The sequence below is a fragment of the Perca flavescens genome, chromosome 6 (genome assembly GCF_004354835.1).
Source record: "Perca flavescens isolate YP-PL-M2 chromosome 6, PFLA_1.0, whole genome shotgun sequence".
Taxonomy (NCBI): Eukaryota; Metazoa; Chordata; class Actinopteri; order Perciformes; family Percidae; genus Perca; species Perca flavescens.
In genome coordinates, this window is record NC_041336.1 from 9,236,892 (window position 1) to 9,258,240 (window position 21,349).

A 21,349-nucleotide genomic window follows, 5' to 3' on the forward strand; every position below is an offset into this window, starting at 1 on the left:
CATTGTCTTAAGTGTAAAACACTCCAGAGATTTAAACCAATGCAGTAAACTTTGAATACACAGCCACTAGGAAAATGTAATCCTTATTTAATAAACACTTGATGCTTAATCCCACAGTGTAGAGCGACACAAACACAAACTTGTTGCATTATGTAGACAGGCACTTACAACCCAGGGGAAAGGGGGTACTTCACCAGTTGCAGCTGCCATTTAAAAAACTTATATACAATATTAAAAAGGAACACGCCGACTTATTGGGACTTTAGCTTATTCACCGTAACCCCCAGAGTAAGACAAGTCGATACATACCCTTCTCATCTCCATGTGTGCTGTAACGCTGTCTGACGGCTCCAGCATTAGCTTAGCTTAGCACAGATCTTGCAGGTGAATGGTTCCAGTAATCCTACTGCTCCAAATTGTGACAAAAGTGACAAAATAACGCCAACATGTTCCTATTTACATGTTGTGATTTGTAGAGTCACAGCGTGTACAGAAAACAACGTAACATGAGACACAGCCATCTTCTAACCGTAAACAAGCCGGGAACTATATTCTCAGACAGGCTTGCTGCGAGCATATCACTCCGCCAAAGTACTATATTCTTCCACCTAAGAATATAGTTCCTGGTTTGTTAAGGGATAGAAGGTGGCTGTGTCTCATGTTACGTTGTTTTTTGTACACGCTGTGACTCTACAAATCACAACATCTAAATAGGAACATGTTGGTGTTATTTTGTCACTTATTCGGAGCAGTAGGATTGCTGGAACCATTCACCTGCATGTTCTGTGCTGGCCTGATGCCGCTTGAGCCGTCAGAAAGCATTACAGCACGCACGGAGATGAGAAAGGTATGTATCAACTTATCTAACTCTGGGGGTTACGGTGAATAAGCTAAATTCCCAAAAAGTCGGTGTGTTCCTTTAAATATTTTCAAATAATTCCAGCTTCTAAAATGTATTTCTTTTTTGTATCATTGTAAATTTAATATTTGGGGCGTTTGGATCAATTTAAAAAGGGTCACCTTGGGATCTGAGAAACTGTGATTGCGCAATTTATACTAGTTTTGTCATTTTAAAGCCTACGGAAACAGTTAATCATGAAAAAATACCCAAACACAATTTTTACAGTTGCTTATAGCATACTGTATGTGTACCTTGTCTTGTATTTTGTTCTGTACCTGTTTCTGTGTCGTATTGTTTGCACCATATGCGTTATTCTTTTTCCCTTGTACCAGGCAAGCACAATTTCGTTCCTCTCTGTACTGCACTGCACTGTTTATAGAAGGATGTCAATAAAGCCTTCTTATCTTAACAACTGACAGATCAGTTGATGATCAAAAGTGACACTGCTCATTAAGACTCATTAACAGCGCTGTAGCTCATAGAGGACACATGCATATCTTTGTGTCTGGATATCTTTCTTAAGCATGCATGCATGCACGCACGTACACACGCACGCAACACACAAAGCCAAAGTTATCGCAGCCAAGCTCGCTAAATTATGCAGAGGCATATGCCTTCCTCTGACACAAATCTCCACCATCTTACCACAAAGGGCCTTCTCCCTATCTGTGGAGCACACCGGGTCCTGGCTAACAGCCTGGCATGCTGAGGGGATTAGGGGGAAAGAATATGGAAGAGAGGGACCAAATGGAATGACACACACACACACACACACACACACACACAAACACACACACATCAACAGATATTCTTTTGTCCTTGGCAGGGTGAAGCGAGTTGTCCACATATCCTCCCTCTTCCATGCTAAAAAGGCAGTCGTGCACGTGCAGTGGCATCGTTAATGCTAAAGAAAAGTCGTCCCTGTCTCGGCTGGCGTGTCTTCCTGCCGGCTCATGAAATTCTTCCGGCCGAAGAGCTGAGCGAGATAAGGCGAGCCGGGGCAGAGCACATTACAGCTCAGAGGATAGCAGCTGGAAAGCCTTTCACTTGTGTTGGGCACAACACATAATCCTCACACACACACACACACACACACACACACACACACACACACACACACACACACACACACACACACACACACACACACACACACACACACACACACACACACACACACACACACACACACACACACACACACACACACACACAGTGAAAGCTAATGGACATTTGTGATATACCAAACTACTGAGCAAATCGAAATGAACCACCGAAAACCTCTACTCAGGATAACTTCTCGTTTCTCTCTTTCCTGTCTCTCTTCATTCTGTGCCTTTGTGTCTCACCTGCACAAAAAGATAATTTGCATCTTCCCTTTCCACGTTTGAATTCTTCTTTAATTATATTGTTGTATCTGTCTTAGTAGTTTAGTTGCTTTGGCATAATTATTTTCACGGTTGAATCAATCCAAGCTACAGAGGTGCCACCGCTTGATGCACCGGTAACAAATAAATATATAAAGTGAGAACAGAAACACTCTTAGGGCCTTATCTTGCAACCCGGCGCAGCGCAAAGCCCGACGCAAGTGTCTTTGCTAACTGTGCGCCCATGGGCGTGCTGGTCTTACAGGGAGGTGTGTTCAGGTGCATTCTTGGCGGATTGCTATCTTGAGGCAGCGGGAAGTGATTTCATTGTTAATTTAACAGCGAATTAGTAAAATGCGCCTAGGCTCGTGCACAGCACACTGGCGCACACACACACACTTACAAATAAAATATTTCGGTGCAAATCCGCCATCATAATAGCAATGTGCCAAGGTACAAACGTGCCTGGCTTTTAAAGGGAATGGGAGATGATCTCTGATTGGTTTAATGCATGTTACGCCCAAAACACACCTATGAATTAATGAAGACACTAAGTACAACCCTTTTGAACCATGCGCCCGGCGCACGGAACCTTTTCTTCGCCGTCAAACTAGCAAAAGTGGATTTGGACACACCCTAAACGAATGTGCGCCAGGCGCTTCATGCCGTGCGCTTAGATCGTTAAATAGGGCCCTTAAAGCTATAGTGCATAGTTTCTAACGCTCCCCCTTGAGAAGTAATGACAACACCACTGTTGTTGCATCCACATGACACAAGCCTTCATTAATCGCCCACCCCTCCTCCACGCAGTTGCTAGAAGCCAAGATAAACACAGAGGATTAAAAAAAAACATGATGGACTCTTTAGAAGAGTTAATTATCATCACTCGAGTTTCTGCGCGTGAAAGTCGCCCGACAACAACAATTTCTGAATGCAGCCGTACTGAGAACTAATTATTATGAGAACATTAATATAAAAAAAGTTACACACTAAAGCTTTAACACTCTGATGGATGGATGGACTGATGTGGGATTTTGGAAAGGTCATCTACTGTACCATATGAGTGACCAGGATGGATTGCATCTTGGCGGCGCCGAGATAACCCAGGATGTAAGAAGCAAACAGAGAAGCCACCTAGAAAGGAAACAAAAATCGACGACCATAACAATATACTCCAGGAAACATAATCCCCCGCTTATTTCCCGTTATCGCTCCACTATTGCTATCTAAGACATAAATTTACCCCCCAGAAAAACAGAACGACTTCATTATTTCAATTTGCATTTCAATTATGCATTATATAACTCAAAGTAAAAACACCTTTCCACATCATCACATTTTCCTCATTATGTCCCTTAAATGATTAATTACATTTTTTTAAACGGTATTGCAAAATAAGTTTTAGTCCATTTGATATTAGCTTATGCGGTGTCTAGCACACAAAACAGAATATGAAAATATAATTAATTAGAAAATGTTAAGATGTTTATATTTTACTTTCAGGTTTTAAATACACCATTTAAATGCAAATGTGAATAATCAAGTTGTAACAGCTAGGATTCTGTGTGTGGTAAATTCCAGGTCCCATAGCTATGTACAGGTCGCACGCCTGTAATTGGATCAAGGTATCACAATACTATAGATATTAATACCAGCAAATTCGTAGTAATGTCATTAACTTTGTCATTCTAAAAACTTTAAAAACCAGCAGAGTGTACTTTGTATATTTCTTCACACTCCATCCACACTGAGGGGTGAGCAGTGTGGGCGGACATACACTATTTGTTACGCACACAGTGGATGAGGCAGACAGGCTCAATTAGCTGCTGAAAAGAACAAAACAAAGCAATAATAGCTGTTAAATAACTCGTCTCGTGTCCATAAAGCTGCGGTGCCCTGAGGGGGCCGCCGACAGCGTGGGCTTAACTGCTGCCGAGCACGCAGCGGTGACCCGTTCATTCTGGAGTCGTGCTTCAAACTCCGGCTACTCCGTCTGCCAGCCTACACTCTTTAGCCCACCACTTCTTTCTTTAACTTGCGTGTCTGCATCTCTTTTTCACAGTCTCAACTTTTTCCACTGGAATATGCTAATGATTTTAAAACGCATATGTTCCTACTGTTTGTTATGAGAGGTTTATGAAACAAGGATGTAAATTAGATGTATTCTGGTAATTTCATCAGCTCTGTCCCTTTTCTTTCCTGCCCATATCGTATCTCTCCCACCCTGGCTAACTTCTGCAATCTATGCACCTTCCTTACCAGAAGGCTCTGTTCTCTCAAAGTCTCTATTTTCCCCCTAATCTCTCTGCCTCTCTACCTGAGTGAGCAGCACAAACTGGGCGAACTGCCAAGGCAGCATAAAGCACAAATTGGAGATGCCCAGGGCGACCATGGCCGTCCTGCTCGGGTTCCGTGTCCTGGGGAGCAAAGAGAGACAGAGGAGGAGAGAGAGAGAAAAAAAAAAAAAAAGGAGATAAGAGAAGATGCATTAAGACGGCTGAGAAAACGCACACAAGCACACACAAGCACACACACACACACACACACACATTCAATTTCCATCCCTACAAAGGCCCGGTTATGCACCGAGCCAGCCTCAGAAATATGACACAGAGTTCATTCTCCTTTTTAAAGCTGGTGGTGGAAGGAGTCATAGTTTACGGACTGCACTCACATAACACAAGGCGGCGTCCGCTAGTTGATGTGCAATGACAAAGATTGCTAGTGACAAGTACATTAGCTCAGCACGCTGCCTGCTTCGGTGCACGATTTAGCAGACAACAGAAGCGAGCTGAGCTTCACCCCCAGCGATCACAACACGCAGGGACAATTGTAGCATGTCTTACTTTAATGTGACAAGGAAACAGCTGTTTGGCCATGTTTTACTTCTGTTTTTTCACGCATCTAAACAGGGTGTTAAAATGAAAAAGAACACCAGATGCTTGCCCATGTTTTTTTGGTTTTTCCAAAGATTTCAGGTATTCACAATAAGATCTGGAGAGTGAATACCAAAGTAGTGCACTGTACAGTGATCCACCGTGCTCCATTAAAAGTTAGAAAGCTGCATGTTTGATGAGATGATCAGATTTGGGAGTGTGTGATGACACTGGCAGTGTTTTCCCTAAGTTTGAGGAAGACTTAGGCACACGTATTTGACAGAGGGTTTAGGGTTCCTCCCTCAAGAAAAGGTTACATTTTTCAATAAACCATTACACATTACAACGTACAAACAAGCAGCACAGAAGATCATTGGCTGCCCTCTCCCCTCCCTTATGGACACGTACTCCTCCCGCTGCCTCAGCAGGGCAGAAAACCTCACCGAGGACAGCCCCCCCACCCTGGCTCTGATTGGTTTGACCTGCTGCCCTCAGGGAGGCGCTACAGGTGCATCAGAACGAGCACTAACAAAAGCCATAACCACTTTGAACTCACACATGAAATGACTTCACAGTCTTACCCCCCAACCCCTGGCCTTTCTTCTACCCACATACTGTGCAATATTTAATATTTAATACTTTTGAAAATATTGAAAATTCTGTGCAATTTCATTACTGTGCAATATCATTACTACTTACTTTCTTTATTTTCATGACTATTTACATTGTAGATTCTCACTGAAGGCATCAAAACTATGAATGAACACATATGGAATTATGTACTTAACAAAAAAGTGTGAAATAACTGAAAACATGTCTTATATTTTAGATTCCTCAAAGTAGCCACCCTTTGCTTTTTTGATAGCTCTGCAAACCCTTGGTGTTCTCTCAATGAGCTTCATGAGGTAGTCACCTGAAATGGTTTTACCTTCACAGGTGTGCCTTGTCAGGGTTAATTAGTGGATTTTTTTCCCTTATTAATAAAAAAGAAAAGGGTGGCTACTTTGAAGAATCTCAAATATAATACATGTTTTCAGTTATTTCACACTTTTTTTGTTAAGTACATAATTCCATATGTGTTCATTCATAGTTTTGATGCCTTCAGTGAGAATCTACAATGTAAATAGTCATGAAAATGAAAAGCATTGAATGAGAAGGTGTGTCAAAACTTTTGGCCTGTACTGTATATAAAACCATATCTATCTTTATATTTTTTTATATAAGTATATAGCGTCTCAGAACTATGCACCTTACCCCCCCTCCCTCCTCCCCCCAACTATATGCGTATGCTCAATGCACAATGCATACTTCAGGTGTGCTCACTGCTGAATTAAAACAAAAAACACTAAATTACACAGGTAAGACTCCAGACAAGTTGAGATTTTGTATTAAACTTAAAGAAATTAAATTATTTTTGAATGTTGTAATATGGATAATTTGCTAACAGGGTAAAAAAAGAAGAAGATTTATAGCAGGATAATCTGGACCACTGTGATTTAGAGGCAGAGATGCTGGCGGTGAGTTTACCGTAGGATGTAGGTGAGAAGAAGCATCTGCAGGACTAAGAAGGGGTAGGCAAAGCTCTCCCTCAGAGGCGGAGTCCACATCACACGAGTGCTCTGAGAACATCCATGAAGATGCACACAGACAAAAAAACAAACATGCACAATCAAAAGCAAATCAAAACATCACAGCTGTGCCATTTAGGTATGTATACGTATTAGATTCTTTGTCAAAGGCCTCTGATCGGGGGACAAAAAAGCTTAATCGGGACTTCCCTAGTTTTTTGTTCCCAGGATGCCACGCATTCTTGAAACCTTTTTCTATCGCTTGATAAAATCCCCTATTTATACTGACTTTACACTAAAATGTCACACGTTTGTCACCTCGAAACACTCAGCTACATTACCAACCCACTGCTTCCTCAAATTAACAAAAAAAGGGAAAGCCACAGATGCTCCTAAAATCTACTACTGCACTCAGGGGAAGGAAAAAGACAGGGACTGAGAAACACCTGTGAGTGTGCGTGGGACTGAAATGTCGGCATATCGATCGGGAAAAACAGAGACATGCTATTTGTTCTGAAGGAAATTGGAGAGAAGAAGGTGGGAGGAGGGACTCAGCTTTAAGTGCCAGCTGAAAACCAACGCTAAGCTCCTTTGAGGGACAAAATGAGCCCCTCTTCTTTTCAGTAACATACAACCAGAGAGAATTATTGCGCACAATTATAGTACAAAGCAACAAGCGTTTTGCTCTCCTGACTCACTGACACTGACAGTAAGGGTAGTGCACTTACCTCGCCGTGATTGAAGAAAAAACACATCGTGGTAACAATGCCGCCAAGTCGACTGCCACTAGACGGGGGAAAAAATGGAAAGTGAGGACAGAAGATAAGGGAGGCAAGAGAGCAAAGGACAGATTCAGAAAGGAGCATCCTCCATCTCATGTTTCACATACATATTTGACAGGAGACAAACTGCTGCACTCTGTTAACTGTATTGTGTCTAGGTCTGACAGCTGACTGCTGAGAAAAGACATGGCCCATAAAAAATCCCTCATCTCGTCTCCGATGCCCACCTGAGCGTGACAGCAGTGAGAGCGGAGTTACCTGAGGTAGGCGCCGTAAAGGAAGAACAGGCTCATCATCGCGCCGTTCAGCAGGAACACAAAGGCCACGTAGAAGTACGCCGGGTCGCCCATCCCTAATGTGCAACACACACACACACACACACACACACACACACACACACACACACACACACACACACACACACACACACACACACACACACACACACACACACACACACACACACACACACACACACACACACACACACACACACACACACACACACACACACACACACACACACACGATTGGTTGGTGAACAAAAGAAGTACTTGACGATGATTTTAATGATCGTCATTTATCAACCCCAAAATTGCTGAACATTGACTGGTTCCATCTCTCTCTCTCACACTCTTACAGTCTGAAGGTGGCATGCACAAGTCTCCTCAAAACTGTAAGTTAGGTCAGTGTGCAAAAATAGCCCATGAAACAGGTAGTGTCTCTACAGAGCTCCTGGCCAGGATGACAGATCCATGGTGCTGTGCTCTTCCTGTGAGGATGCCACAAACCCCAACCAATCACCTGCTGCAGGCTTTTTGTGGCCTGTTTTTAGTAGGGATGCACCGAACCCAGAGTTCGGTTTGGAATTCCGGCAGAACTTTGGGCTTTTTGACGGAGTTCGGGTACTGCCGAACGTTAGACTTTTTTTCGACCGAACCCAACGCTACCAAAGAGAAGTAATGAGAGGCGAGAAAAGGAGGCTAACGTGTTGAGTTTCTGCTCTTGCCAAAGAGTACAGAAGTAACATGAGGCGAACCTCAATAGATCGTTCCATTGCCAACAAACGCACCCATGACAGAGCTGCAGCTCCGCCATCTTGGACTGAACCATCTTGTTACTTCACTACTCTTTGTAGAGTTACGTGGTCGACGTAATGACGTAGTTGGAGCTACACGGAATGCAGGAGCAATGGCAGTAGGCTGTGAGAAAGTGAAAATGGAACTGAGAGCAGAAAAAGTGTTGTTTGGCAGTACTTTCTGTCAAAAGAAGGCCATTCAAGTCGAGCTACATGTTAAATTTGCAATGCCGATTGGTCTCGTGGTGGCGAGGACCCTAAACAATACACAACATGGCCGCTGTTAAGACATTTGCATATGAAACATCCAAAAGAATATGAGTTGTGCATGAAGGAATCTACAGACCGCAACCCCAGGTACAGCAAAGGAAGGACAGTCACAGCTAAAAACTGGTGTTAACCAGACAGCGCCTCTCCCAGGCTGTCAGCTGTTTTCTCGGTAAAGGAGTCTCCCTACGGTGGGAGCGGAGCGACCGAACGGCCGGCTGCTGCTCCTTAGCTAACATTAGCTTTCTAATTCCACCCACCCAACATGCATTCATCATACACTGGTTAGCGAAAATTTGCCAAACAAAATTGTCACTCATCTGGCGATAGCGATGTACTTTCCTACGATGTAAATAGAGCATGGGGGTAGCCTACTTTATGGGATTATAGGTTATAGGTAGATTATAGGAGATAGGGTAAACATAGGCTTTGTCAAAAATAGTTTTTCCCACTTGTGTGCCAGGCATAATGTTGCCTATTTTTTTGTATTTTTTACAGTTAAAATAAAATAAAATGAAAAACGCACAGCTTTCGGTTTGGGGTTCGGCAGAATCATAACCAGTGGGTTCGGTAAGTGCTCCATCAAACACTTTAGGCCATGTTTTCGGTCCAAATGTGGAAGATAAAATAAAAAGCTTAGGGTCTGGTGGCCGTGTGGTTAAAACACATATCATATACTGTGTGATCATAAAGTCCCTGGTTCGAATCCAACTTGTTTTAGGTAATTCCCCCTCGGTCTCTCTCTTCCCACACTTCCAGTTACCTCTCAAATAAAGCACTGTCGGGAGAGACTAAGGATCAGTTTGAATCGGACTAGAGGTTGTTTTTACAGGGCAGGGAAGGAAATAAACCAAACTTTCTCTTTGCAGACGGAAGTCTACAAATATCAAATAGATCTCATGTTTAGATTACACTAAAGCTGAACTTGCATCAGTAAGTGAGACTATGTGGCATATTTGACCAGCAAGGGTGTTGACCTAATGGAAACAGTAGACATAAGAATATATTACACTGAATAATAATGGGTCCCCCTTTTTGATACAGAACGTTAGGTTCCTCAAATTTGTACTCAGAGACCTAGTGGGTAGACGCAAATACACCTCACCTCACTACATTAGCAGGTTCACAGAAAAGATTGGAAAGGACTAACAAGGTGCAATAATGTGTTGACATGACTAAGAGCCGTCGACTTGTCGGTAAATCACGGCGCTGGTTCCCGTAGCAGCTCAGTATTAAAGTGAAGTAAAATGTTGCCTTCCTGCATCTCACAACATAATGTACCAGCCGACATTTACAGGAAATGTTCCCACTTCTCTGACGGTTAGCTCTTATGCAAGGCAGCGTGTGCGTCAGGTTTGTGTAAACATTGTGAAAACAGCCTGAGTACATTGAACCGAGGGTGCCTCGCTCTCACTAATGAGACTGACAGAAACACACAGATTGCAGCTCTGCAACGGAAAGCTGACAACAGTTTTTGCTTGTTTACTGTCAGCGGATTTATCCGTCTCGGAAATGTTCCTGCAAACAAATACCAGAAAACTGTTTGTCTGTAATAGGTTAAAAAGCATTTGTCTTTCCCTCAGGGCTACTATAATAAACACATTTCCCTGGCTGTGTTGTTCTACCAATTCATTTAGATCTTTAATGTCAACTTATGCCTGACATGAATTTGTGAGCTTATTATTTGTCAATCTCAGAATTCCCTCACCTCCATTTATTTTCTATTTCAATTGATAATAATGCTGAAACAATTAGTTGATTAATTGATGAGTGGACAGAAAATTAATTGACAACCATTTAGATAGACAAGCAATCATTTTTGAGGAGCTGGAGGGCAAATGTTACATTGGAAAAGAGCCACGCTAGCTGCCCCCCCGTTTCCAGTCTCTATGCTAAGCTTTTTGTCATTCGATCGGATTTCAAGTTGAACGTATGTGATTGTCGTACTGTGGATGGACAAAAGTAGCAATTTAATGAGGTCATCTTGGGCTCTGGGCATTTTTGTCGTTATTTTCATAGACTAAACAATTCAACAACAATTCAAGAAAAAAAAAGTATTAGACATATTAAGCAAAAATATGTTGTGCGTTGCCTTTTGTTCTATTCCTTCTGTTAAATGTATACATTTTCTCTTAACTGCCATATCCCTATGAGGCTGTTTTGACCACATCTGTCCACAACTGAAGAGAATCATCAAAGTCTGTGAAGAAATTAGTCATCCAGTCAATTCAGCGCAAGACTGTGTGAGTATTTTAAATGTTAGTGTAGCTCCAGGTCACAGTGAAACTATCTGCCTGTGTAATGTAGTCATCATTCAACCTGCTGTCTGTGTGTGTGTGTGTGTGTGTGTGTGTGTGTGTGTGTGTGTGTGTGTGTGTGTGTGTGTGTGTGTATATAAGAGTATTTGCAGATCAGACTACAGCTCCAAGGCAACAGTCTGTACCTTCACAGCTGTCCACAGGACTGAGTCCCTCTCCTCTGTTGATGGACCAGCACATCTTTGTGGGGATCCCAAAGTATCCCATTACACCGGTGTACATCCGGTACCAGCCTGCCAGGACCACCTGGGGAGCAGAGACGGATCAGAATCAGTGTGAAGCCTGTTTAAACACTTTTTTAAATCCCAGATCTGTACGTGTACAAATTCCATTATGTTCCCTGCCAGCATTAGGTCCTGTTCAGACAGAGCGCGTTTTAGCGGCATGGGGTGGCTTTTTGTTATTGTTTTCAGACTAAACCTATTTGAGTCGTGATTCACTCAGATCTTTAACCCAACTCGTTCAATTAACTCACAAGTCGCGAGTCTCTGGTATCATTAACTTGGATCAGTTCTAAAAAGGATAACAGCCCCACATACAAACCTCTTGCAACATTAGCTACTACTAGTCCTAGCCATCTTAGCTCCCAAAAGCTTTATAACTTACAATTCCATAGACAACCACAACTCCACAAGTCAACTCAGAGTGAGCAGAGAGACAGTCCGAGACACAACTTCCCGACCCGCAGACTCAGAGCCGGAAACATTGCAAGCTCACAGACCACTCGAGAACTCCCGAGCCCTCGACGACTCACGAGTCCTCGACGACCCGCTAGCTCCCGCACTAGTCAGTCGGCTACGTTGTCATGAGTGTAAAATTCTGTAGCAGACGAGCGAGTGAACTTCACTCGCGCTCAGGTTAAAGCAAATCAACAACAACAGCCATTCTTTCACTTCTGAAATAACATACAATGTTCTGCACGTAGCCCAGCTAGGCCTACTGTAGGTTTTGGTGTATAAATGTAGTACGTTAAAATGCAATTAGGTCGAGCAGACAGTCCGAAACATTGCAAGCTCGCCTCGGCTTGCCTATAGATCAATACTGACTCAAGTGACTCGTGCAACCCGGATCAGTTTGGTGAGTGACTCAGAATAACCCGAATCCTTAGTTTGCCAGGCCTGCTTCAGACCTTACACTAGAATTATTATAAAATAACTGTGGTCACTAACTGTGCGCTGCTTTGGATTTTTTTTTAACGAGAAACGTTGCCACACACACCCAGTTCGCAATACTGCAAACGCAAGGGCTCATCACAGGGCCATCGGCTCAATCACCATTGCGTTACCGACAATAGATAGTGACTTAACAGACCTTTAACATGAAAGTCTTCGGGATTATTACTTTAAAGTCTGATAATATACTACAATAGCATGCCAAATCAGCATTACCTCTGGATAGAGATTGAATCTCTTCAGCGTGTTAATAACCAGGGGGTACTCTGTCAGCCGATCGTTCATGACCATGTGGAGGCCATCCAGGAAAGAGGGAGCCTCAATGATGGTCTTGTAGTAAGAATAATACAGACCCTGGAACCAAAAGAACATAATTAATACTTGACTAAACTCATACATAAAAACTCAAAATTAGAAAGAAATTTAAATAAAAATGTCAAGGGAGAGAGCGGAGGAACAAAAAGACAAAGAAAAAAAAGGAGATGCTTAAAGAGAGAGAGAGAGAGAGAGAGACATACACTAAATATAACTGCGCCACAACAAACAACTCAGACAGAGGAAACAAAAGTGAGTCAAACAGACTCAGCAGATGGCAACAGTTCGCAGCACATTTGGCACTGTAGCACACAGCAGGGGCGAGGGAAGAAAAATATTCAGTTTGCATGTGATAAAATCATCACCTTTACTGTCTCACATCTCTAAAAAAGGGCATGAAGCTTGTGCTGCATGTTGAATAAGAATGAGAACTTTTACACAGTTATAGTGATGCTTAAAACATATGCTACATTAAGTAACATTTGCTGATTTTGCCCTTGAGTCATGACGGAAAGCGACAGAAAATAGGAATGCACCAACACTTTGTATATTGTTAGAATCACAAATATCAGTTTTGAAGTTCAATATTGTTTGAAATATTGTGCAAGGAAAGGATGATTTTCTGCAGGTGATAATGGGTACATCCCATGGCCTTTATTTGATAGCTCTTTGACTCCTCGGTCCTTGGCTGAACCGGATGTTTTTCCTGTCCCTTCTCGGTGAAGGCCGTCTCAAAGCTCTTATTTCTGCTCCGAGGACCGAGGAGCAAGCATCGAGGAGGGATCTTTGAGGAGCTATAAGCAAAGATACACGAGAGCAGCCTTCCCAGAAGCCGTGCAGCTGAAGGAGCTGCTAACTCCGCCCAAACAGCTGAAGAATTCATGCAACGCTTCAGAGGAAAGGATGTCTCGTCCCTCTACAATGCATTTGCTCGTTGCCTCTCTCCTCCCATGATTTGCTCGCGTCTCTCCCGCGCCTCCTCGGTGGGAGGGATGAAGACGCTAGAAATGGAGGCAAGTGGACTCGAGGAGGCAATTTAAGAGACACGAGATGCAGCTATGGAGTCAGTATGGCTGCATACACTTCTGCCTTGAATATTCGTTTTGTCTCCCACATTCACTTTAACTGAAGCCTATGCTGCTGACAAATTAAAGCCTGCTTTTCGGAGGCGATTGCCTCGCCCGGGCCCAACTCTGGCAGACTCGCAGGTCACCTTTGTTCAACTTTTCTTTTGGTTGTTAAATAGAAACGGTGTTTGGAAATGCCAATGTCACTACTCTAGCTCGGTGTCATCACCTTGTTTTGTACAACACCACAATACCAGATTACAAACTGCAGCATCGCTCACTTCGCTCTGCTCAATATTTATTTATAACACACATTGGAACTGTGACACTGCATACTTTTTTCAAGGCTGAGTGTAACAGAAGGCAAATGTGCCTTTATGGTGACTAGGGCTGCAACTCATGGTTATTTGTATTATTATTAATCTGCCCATTATTTTCATAATTAATACATTTCTTCCTTTGAAAACAAGCCTATAACAAGCATAGGGTTGGGCATCGTTTGGATATTATCAATTCTGATTCCAATTCCGATTCTTCTTTCCGATTCCGGTTCTTTTCGATTCTCGATTCTTTGAGGGGTGGAGTTGAAACGGGTCACATGCTTATTTCACAAATAAGAGGAAAGATTTATTTTGATTCAAAGGTGGGTTGCAATTTGACGGGGCTTTTCAATTTAATATAAAGCCACACCAGAGCACCGCTTACTGTGCTCCAAGGCTGCAACACAACAAGCACCTGGCCGCTACGGAAACCAAAACATGCGCATGTTAAATTCTGAACCCGTGATCAGATTTGAAACCAAATCCTCCAAACAATTCCAATAAAGAAACGATTCCGATGGAATCGTAATTTTTGAAACGATTCCAAATAGGAATCGGTTCTCGATGCCCAACCCTAAACAAGCATTACCAGATACACCAGTCTTCAGTCCTAAGGATCCTAGATGAGGACACTGCCTAAGACGCTATGCACTTAAACTCAAACAGTACTGGCTTATTAGTGCATACCAATTACAAAAAATAAGAGGATTTACCATTTCTGTCCGGAAAGCCATTTCTTTCTCCAGGTTTGACAAGTGTGAAAAGTGTCTGTCATTCTCAAACAGCTGTGAGAGATGATGCCTAACCATGGGAGGAGAAATATGTGAGCCAAGAGCTGCATCCACAAGTAAACACAGCAGTGATGCATGAGCAGTAATAACATGCTGTGAGAGCAACTCACCAGTGGAGATAGCCAGTCAGAGCAGCTGTGGACAGAGAGAATCAACTTTAAGTGCTGCAAAGTAATGCTTCTTTATGGTCCAGAAAGAAGGCATAAACACAGGGGGTGAAGGCTTATACAATGTTGCGGGTGGCTACGGTGGTGCATATTGAAGAGAAATCATGTTAACATTAGCTTGACCCTTGCCAGAAAACATGTTAACACGTGTGGAACTAACATGTCACATACGCAGAGAGGAACACGGACTACTTTAGTGCGATTGAAATGAAGAGCAACAATAGGTAGCTAACGCTGGTGAGCTAGCGTTCAGGTGAGCTAACGTTAGCCAACTAATCAGCAGCGGAGATAACTTAATTTTAGCGGATACGCTAAATGCTAAGTTACTAGTATAGACTACGTTAGTAGCCGTTAGCTAGGAGGAGCTAGCTGGCTAACGGTCCTAACTTACCGAGGAGAAGAGTGATTCCCAGCTTCGCGGCTCCAGAGGGAGTTAGCCCGAGCTTGTGCCTGATGCCCGAGAGCCCGTTTGGATGAGAGCTGTTGAAAGCTTTGCCCTCCCTGCCTGGTCGCCTAACGTTACTTTTGCTATGGGGCGAAACAAGCGGGCTCTTGTCGCGGTCAGTCTGGGTCGCCGGACTCTTCCCGGACTGTTTTCTGGTTTTAGCCACCATGATCTCCAGGAAGAGTCGAGGTTAGGCAGTGAGGCGCCGTTGAAAAGAACCGGAGGTGTGAGCTAAGCAGCACCACAGTTGCTCGTATCTGGTCCTCGGATCTGCCCCTCGTACTACCCTTCCTGAGTGATGCTTTCACTGGTTCCTCGCTTCAGACACTCGTAGAAATCTTAGGAAGCTTCGCCCCCGTCTGGCCGTTTAGCGCCCCTGCAAAGAGCTTCTGGTGGTAACCATGACAACGCCAAGTAGCGACGTAACAATACGTTGCATAACAGTACAGATGTAACCAGTTGACCAGAGCCATAGAGATATAATGTCTTTCTCTATCACTCTGCAGTTGACTAACTCTACCGTTTTTTTCGACACTGTGTGTGTGTGTGTGTGTGTGTGTGTGTGTGTGTGTGTGTGTGTGTGTGTGTGTGTGTGTGTGTGTGTGTGTGTGTGTGTGTGTGTGTGTGCGTGCGTGCGTGTGTGTGTGTGTGTGTGTGTGTGTGTGTGTGTCCACTTCTCAAACCAAAGTTACACCCTTGGTGGTAGCGATATTATGCTACTACTTTTAACCTACTACTTCATGCACTGCTACCTTCATGTTGGGGACATTTAAAAAAAAAGATTAATTTACAGAAACCAGGGTCTAAATAAAATATAATACATTTAAATGAGGCTATTATACCTAGGGGATACTACTTATGACTAATCATTTAAACCCTAACCAGACCACAAATATATGACATAGGCCTACTTTGTCTAACAGCCTACTTAGTAGCCTAATAACAAAGATACTGTATATTTACTAAAGTGGTTCTAAACCGTCTGTGGTAGCCTATTACCACTAAATCACTGCCTTACAAGTATTTTTCTTAACAAACTTTGTTTATGAACATTAAACATTACCGCAGATTAATAAATTATGTAAAGACAAAACATAAAATACCAGCAAGCTTGCATACAAACAATAAACAAAGGTAAAGTTAAAACCATGGGGTAGGCTAAGCTCTTACCAAAAAGGCACAAATTAAATTAAAAGCATAATTTATTTACCATAGAAGGAAAAGAAAGATTCACTTTAACAGTATTTACGTTTATGGATATAAAATTTGACTGCAAGTATGAAACGTTGCCAGGTAGAATTTGTCCTTCATTCCTGTTGGTGTCATGCAAGTCCCACCAGCACTACACAACCAGTAGATGTCACTGAAGTATCACAATGTATCTGCATTTTAAAATCACAATCTAGCTAACGTTTTAAAATGCATCTCATTACAGTGGCTCTGGTTGTCTGTTGCAGATTACTGTAGAAGTTTAGTTTACAACAAACACCCAAACCTTCATATTTTTCTCCATATAAGTGTTCTCTTTTTACAACTTTTATTTTGACAGCAGCCACATTACACCTGGAGCTTTTACTGGGAACTGATTCTGCAGATCCCCAGGTATTTTCATAAAAAGAAATAGCAATTGAGGCTTCAGGCAAACAGAGTAGCAGACTCTGTTATATGCAGGACTTTTTGCAGTGAAACATGGGTGCCATAGTTTTTATCTGGCGACAGAGACAGAAACATCAGGAAAGAAGAGTTGATCTAATCTGTTTAGCTTGGAGAAGGAGAGAGAGGGAGCAAGAGGGGGAAAATCCCTTCTTCTGGCTGCCTTCTGGTGGTAACATCATGACAGCGTCCCTCAAACTGCACAAACAAACACCCACGATACTCTAGACGCTGATTCCCGCTCATGGTGACGTGGTGGGCTTGGGAGGTGTATGTGGGGGAAAAAAACACAATAACAAAAAAAGGCAGGGGTGGGAAGTTTTTGAGAGATAGTGTGTTTGTTTTCTCCGGCGGCTCGGTCCTGGAAGCCCAAAACTGCATATGAGAATCTGTGAGAATCACCACAAAAAATAAGAGAAAGAAGATGAACAGCAGCCAGGGGTTCCTCAGAGAATAATTTACTGACATCACAAGTATGAGCATGTAATACTAGGAAAACTAATAGCCTACTTGTTATTTTGTGTCTTTGACCTTTGCACTTAATTTAGTCGTATAGAGTTTATCCCCTTGTAGGCATCAGACTGTCATTATTATATAGGTGTTCTAGAGTTTTTAAGAGGTAGTGTGGCTTGCTTAAATTTGTGGCAGATTAAGCTAACTTCCGTTTTGCATATTTCTTGTTTGTGTACTGTAGATGCTGAAGCGGCCTATGATGAGGAGGTCCTGTTATTTTTTTGCATTTTTCATTAGAATAAACAGAGAGATTGACAGATAGAGATCACCGTGTCTGGTCTAAAGAAACTACAACACAATGCAGTAGTTCATACAAGTATTCTGGTAATGGTTAATTTAATGACTTTAATGAAATCTTGATATCCATCCATCCATCCATCCATCCATCTCCATCCATCCATCTTCGTCCGCTTATCCGGTGTCGGGTCGCGGGGGGAGCAGCTCCAGCAGGGGACCCCAAACTTCCCTTTCCCGAGCAACATTAACCAGCTCCGACTGGGGGATCCCGAGGCGTTCCCAGGCCAGGTTGGAGATATAATCCCTCCACCTAGTCCTGGGTCTTCCCCGAGGCCTCCTCCCAGCTGGACGTGCCTGGAACACCTCCCTAGGGAGGCGCCCAGGGGGCATCCTTACCAGATGCCCGAACCACCTCAACTGGCTCCTTTCGACGCAAAGGAGCAGCGGCTCTCCGAGCTCCTCACGGATGACTGAGCTTCTCACCCTATCTCTAAGGAGGCGCCAGCCACCCTCCTGAGGAAACCCATTTCAGCCGCTTGTACCCTGGATCTCGTTCTTTCGGTCATGACCCAGCCTTCATGACCATAGGTGAGGGTAGGAACGAAAACTGACCCGGTAGATCGAGAGCTTTGCCTTCTGGCTAAGCTCTCTTTTCGTCACAACGGTGCGATAGATTGAATGCAATACCGCACCCGCTGCGCCCGATTCTCCGACCAATCTCCCGCTCCATTGTCCCCTCACTCGCGAACACAACCCCAAGGTACTTGAACTCCTTCACTTGGGGTAAGGACTCATTCCCTACCTGGAGAAGGCATTCCATCGGTTTCCTGCTGAGAACCATGGCCTCAGATTTAGAGGTGCTGATCCTCATCCCAACCGCTTCACACTCGGTTGCGAACCCGATCCAGTGAGTGCTGAAGGTCGCAGGCCGATGATGCCATCAGGACCACATCATCTGCAAAGAGCAGCGATGAGATCCCCAGCCCACCAAACTGCAACCCCGCCACCCCGACTACGCCTCGATATCCTGTCCATAAATACTACAAACAGGATTGGTGACAAAGCGCAGCCCTGGCGGAGGCCAACCCTCACCTGAAAAGAGTCCGACTTACTACCGAGAACCCGGACACAGCTCTCGCTTTGGTTGTACAGAGATTGGATGGCCCTGAGAAGAGACCCCCTCACCCCATACTCCCGCAGCACCTCCCACAGTATCTCCCGGGGGACCCGGTCATACGCCTTCTCCAAATCCACAAAACACATGTAGACCGGTTGGGCATACTCCCAGGCTCCCTCCAGGATCCTTTGAGAGTGAAGAGCTGGTCCGTTGTTCCACGACCAGGACGGAATCCGCATTGTTCCTCCTCAACCCGAGGTTCGACTATTGGCGAACCCTCCTTTCCAGCACCTTGGAGTAGACTTTACCAGGGAGGCTGAGAAGTGTGATACCCCTATAATTGGCACACACCCTCTGGTCCCCCCTTTTAAAAAGGGGAACCACCACCCCAGTCTGCCACTCCTTTGGCACCGTCCCAGACTTCCACGCAATGTTGAAAAGGCGTGTCAACCAGGACAGCCCCTCCACACCCAGAGCCTTGAACATTTCTGGACGGATCTCATCAATCCCGGGGCTTTGCCACTGTGTAGTTGTTTGACTACATCAGTGACTTCCGCCTGGGAAATCGCGACAATCCCCATTATCCTCCAGCTCTGCCTCTAACATAGAGGGCGTATTAGTCGGATTCAGGAGTTCCTCAAAGTGCTCCTTCCACCGCCCTATTACCTCCTCAGTTGAGGTCAACAGTGTCCCATCCTTACTGTACACAGCTTGGATGGTTCCCCCTTCCCCCTCCTGAGGTGGCGAACAGTTTTCCAGAAGCACTTTGGTGCCGACCGAAAGTCCTTCTCCATGTCTTCTCCAAACTTCTCCCACACCCGCTGCTTTGCCTCTTTCACGGCAGAGGCTGCAGCCCTTCGGGCCCTTCGGTGCCCTGCAACTGCCTCCGAGTCCTCCGGGATAACATATCCCGGAAAGACTCCTTCTTCAGTCGGACGGCTTCCCTGACCACCGTTGTCCACCACGGTGTTCGTGGGTTACCGCCCCTTGAGGCACCTAAGACCCTAAGACCACAGCTCCTCGCTGCAGCTTCAGCAATGGAAACTTTGAACATTGTCCACTCGGGTTCAATGCCCCCAGCCTCCACAGGGATGCACGAAAAGCTCCCGGAGGAGGTGTGAGTTGAAAGTCTGTTGGACAGGGGCCTCCTCAGACGTTCCCAATTTACCCCACTACACGTTTGGGCTTACCAGGTCTGTCCAGAGTCTTCCCCCACCCTCTGACCCAACTCACCACCAGATGGTGATCGGTTGACAGCTCTGCCCCTCTCTTCACCCGAGTGTCCAAAACATACGGCCTCAGATCAGATGAAACGATTATGAAATCGATCATTGACCTTCGGCCCTAGGGTGCTCTGGTACCAGGTACACTTATGAGCATCCCTATGTTTGAACATGGTGTTCGTTATAGACAATCCATGACTAGCACAGAAGTCCAACAACAAACAACCACTCTGGTTTAGATCAGGAGGCCGTTCCTCCCAATCACGCCTCCAGGTGTCTCCATCATTGCCCACGTGTGCGTTGAAGTCCCCCAGCAGAACAATGGAGTCCCCCCACTGGAGCCCCATGCAGGACTCCAGTCAAGGTCTCCAAGAAGGCCGAATACTCCGAACTCCTGTTTGGTGCATATGCACAAACAACAGTCAGAGTTTTCCCCCCACAACCCGCAGGCGTGGGGAGGCGACCCTCTCGTCCCACGGGGTAAACTCCAACACAGCGGCGCTCAGCCGGGGGCTTGTGAGTATCCCCACACCCGCCCGGCGCCTCACACCCTGGGCAACTCCGGAGAAGAAAAGAGTCCAACCCCTATCCAGGAGTATGGTTCCAGAACCAAGACTGTGCGTGAGGTAAGCCCCACCAGATCTAACCGGTAGCGCTCCACCTCCCGCACCAGTTCCGGCTCCTTCCCCACAGAGAGGTGACGTTCCACGTCCCCAGAGCCAGCGTCTGCTGCCCGGGTCTGGTCCGTCGAGGCCCCTGACCTTCACTGCCACCCATGTGGCATCGCACCCGACCCCAACGGTTCCTCCCACAGGTGGTGGGCCCATGGAATGGAGAGGGAGTTGCCACGTAGCTTGTTCGGGCTGTGCCCGGCGGGCTCCGTGGCAAACCCGCCACCAGGCGCTTCGCCGGCGAGCCCACCGTCTGGGCCTGGCTCCAGACGGGGCCCCGGGCTTCCTCCGGGCAGGGTCACTCCATCTCTGCTTAGCTTTTTCATTGGGGTTTTTGAACCATTCTTTGTCTGGCCCCTCACCTGAGACCACTTTGCCTTGGGAGACCCTACCAGGAGCACAAAGCTCCAGACAACACAGCCCTCAGGTTCACAGAGACACACAAACCTCTCCACCACGATAAGGTGATGGTTCACAGACCCTTTGGCTTATTTGTCCAGC

The 21,349-nt window shown here is 44.9% G+C and overlaps 1 protein-coding gene across 1 annotated transcript in view; it reads right to left on the minus strand.

The window, feature by feature from the left end:
- The window catches only part of dpy19l1l (dpy-19-like 1, like (H. sapiens)), a 32,148-nt gene extending 16,330 nt beyond the window's left edge, over positions 1-15,818 (minus strand). The window contains exons 1-10 of the mRNA XM_028580741.1: positions 15,381-15,818; positions 14,933-14,957; positions 14,745-14,832; positions 12,546-12,683; positions 11,283-11,403; positions 7,753-7,846; positions 7,441-7,498; positions 6,672-6,763; positions 4,586-4,685; positions 3,325-3,402 (exon numbers count right to left, since the gene is read on the minus strand). Of these exons, the coding sequence (XP_028436542.1) occupies positions 3,325-3,402; positions 4,586-4,685; positions 6,672-6,763; positions 7,441-7,498; positions 7,753-7,846; positions 11,283-11,403; positions 12,546-12,683; positions 14,745-14,832; positions 14,933-14,957; positions 15,381-15,603 (1,017 nt within the window). The 5' untranslated portion in view covers positions 15,604-15,818. The remainder of the gene's footprint in view (positions 1-3,324; positions 3,403-4,585; positions 4,686-6,671; positions 6,764-7,440; positions 7,499-7,752; positions 7,847-11,282; positions 11,404-12,545; positions 12,684-14,744; positions 14,833-14,932; positions 14,958-15,380) is intronic.
- Positions 15,819-21,349: the final 5,531 nt, after the last annotated feature.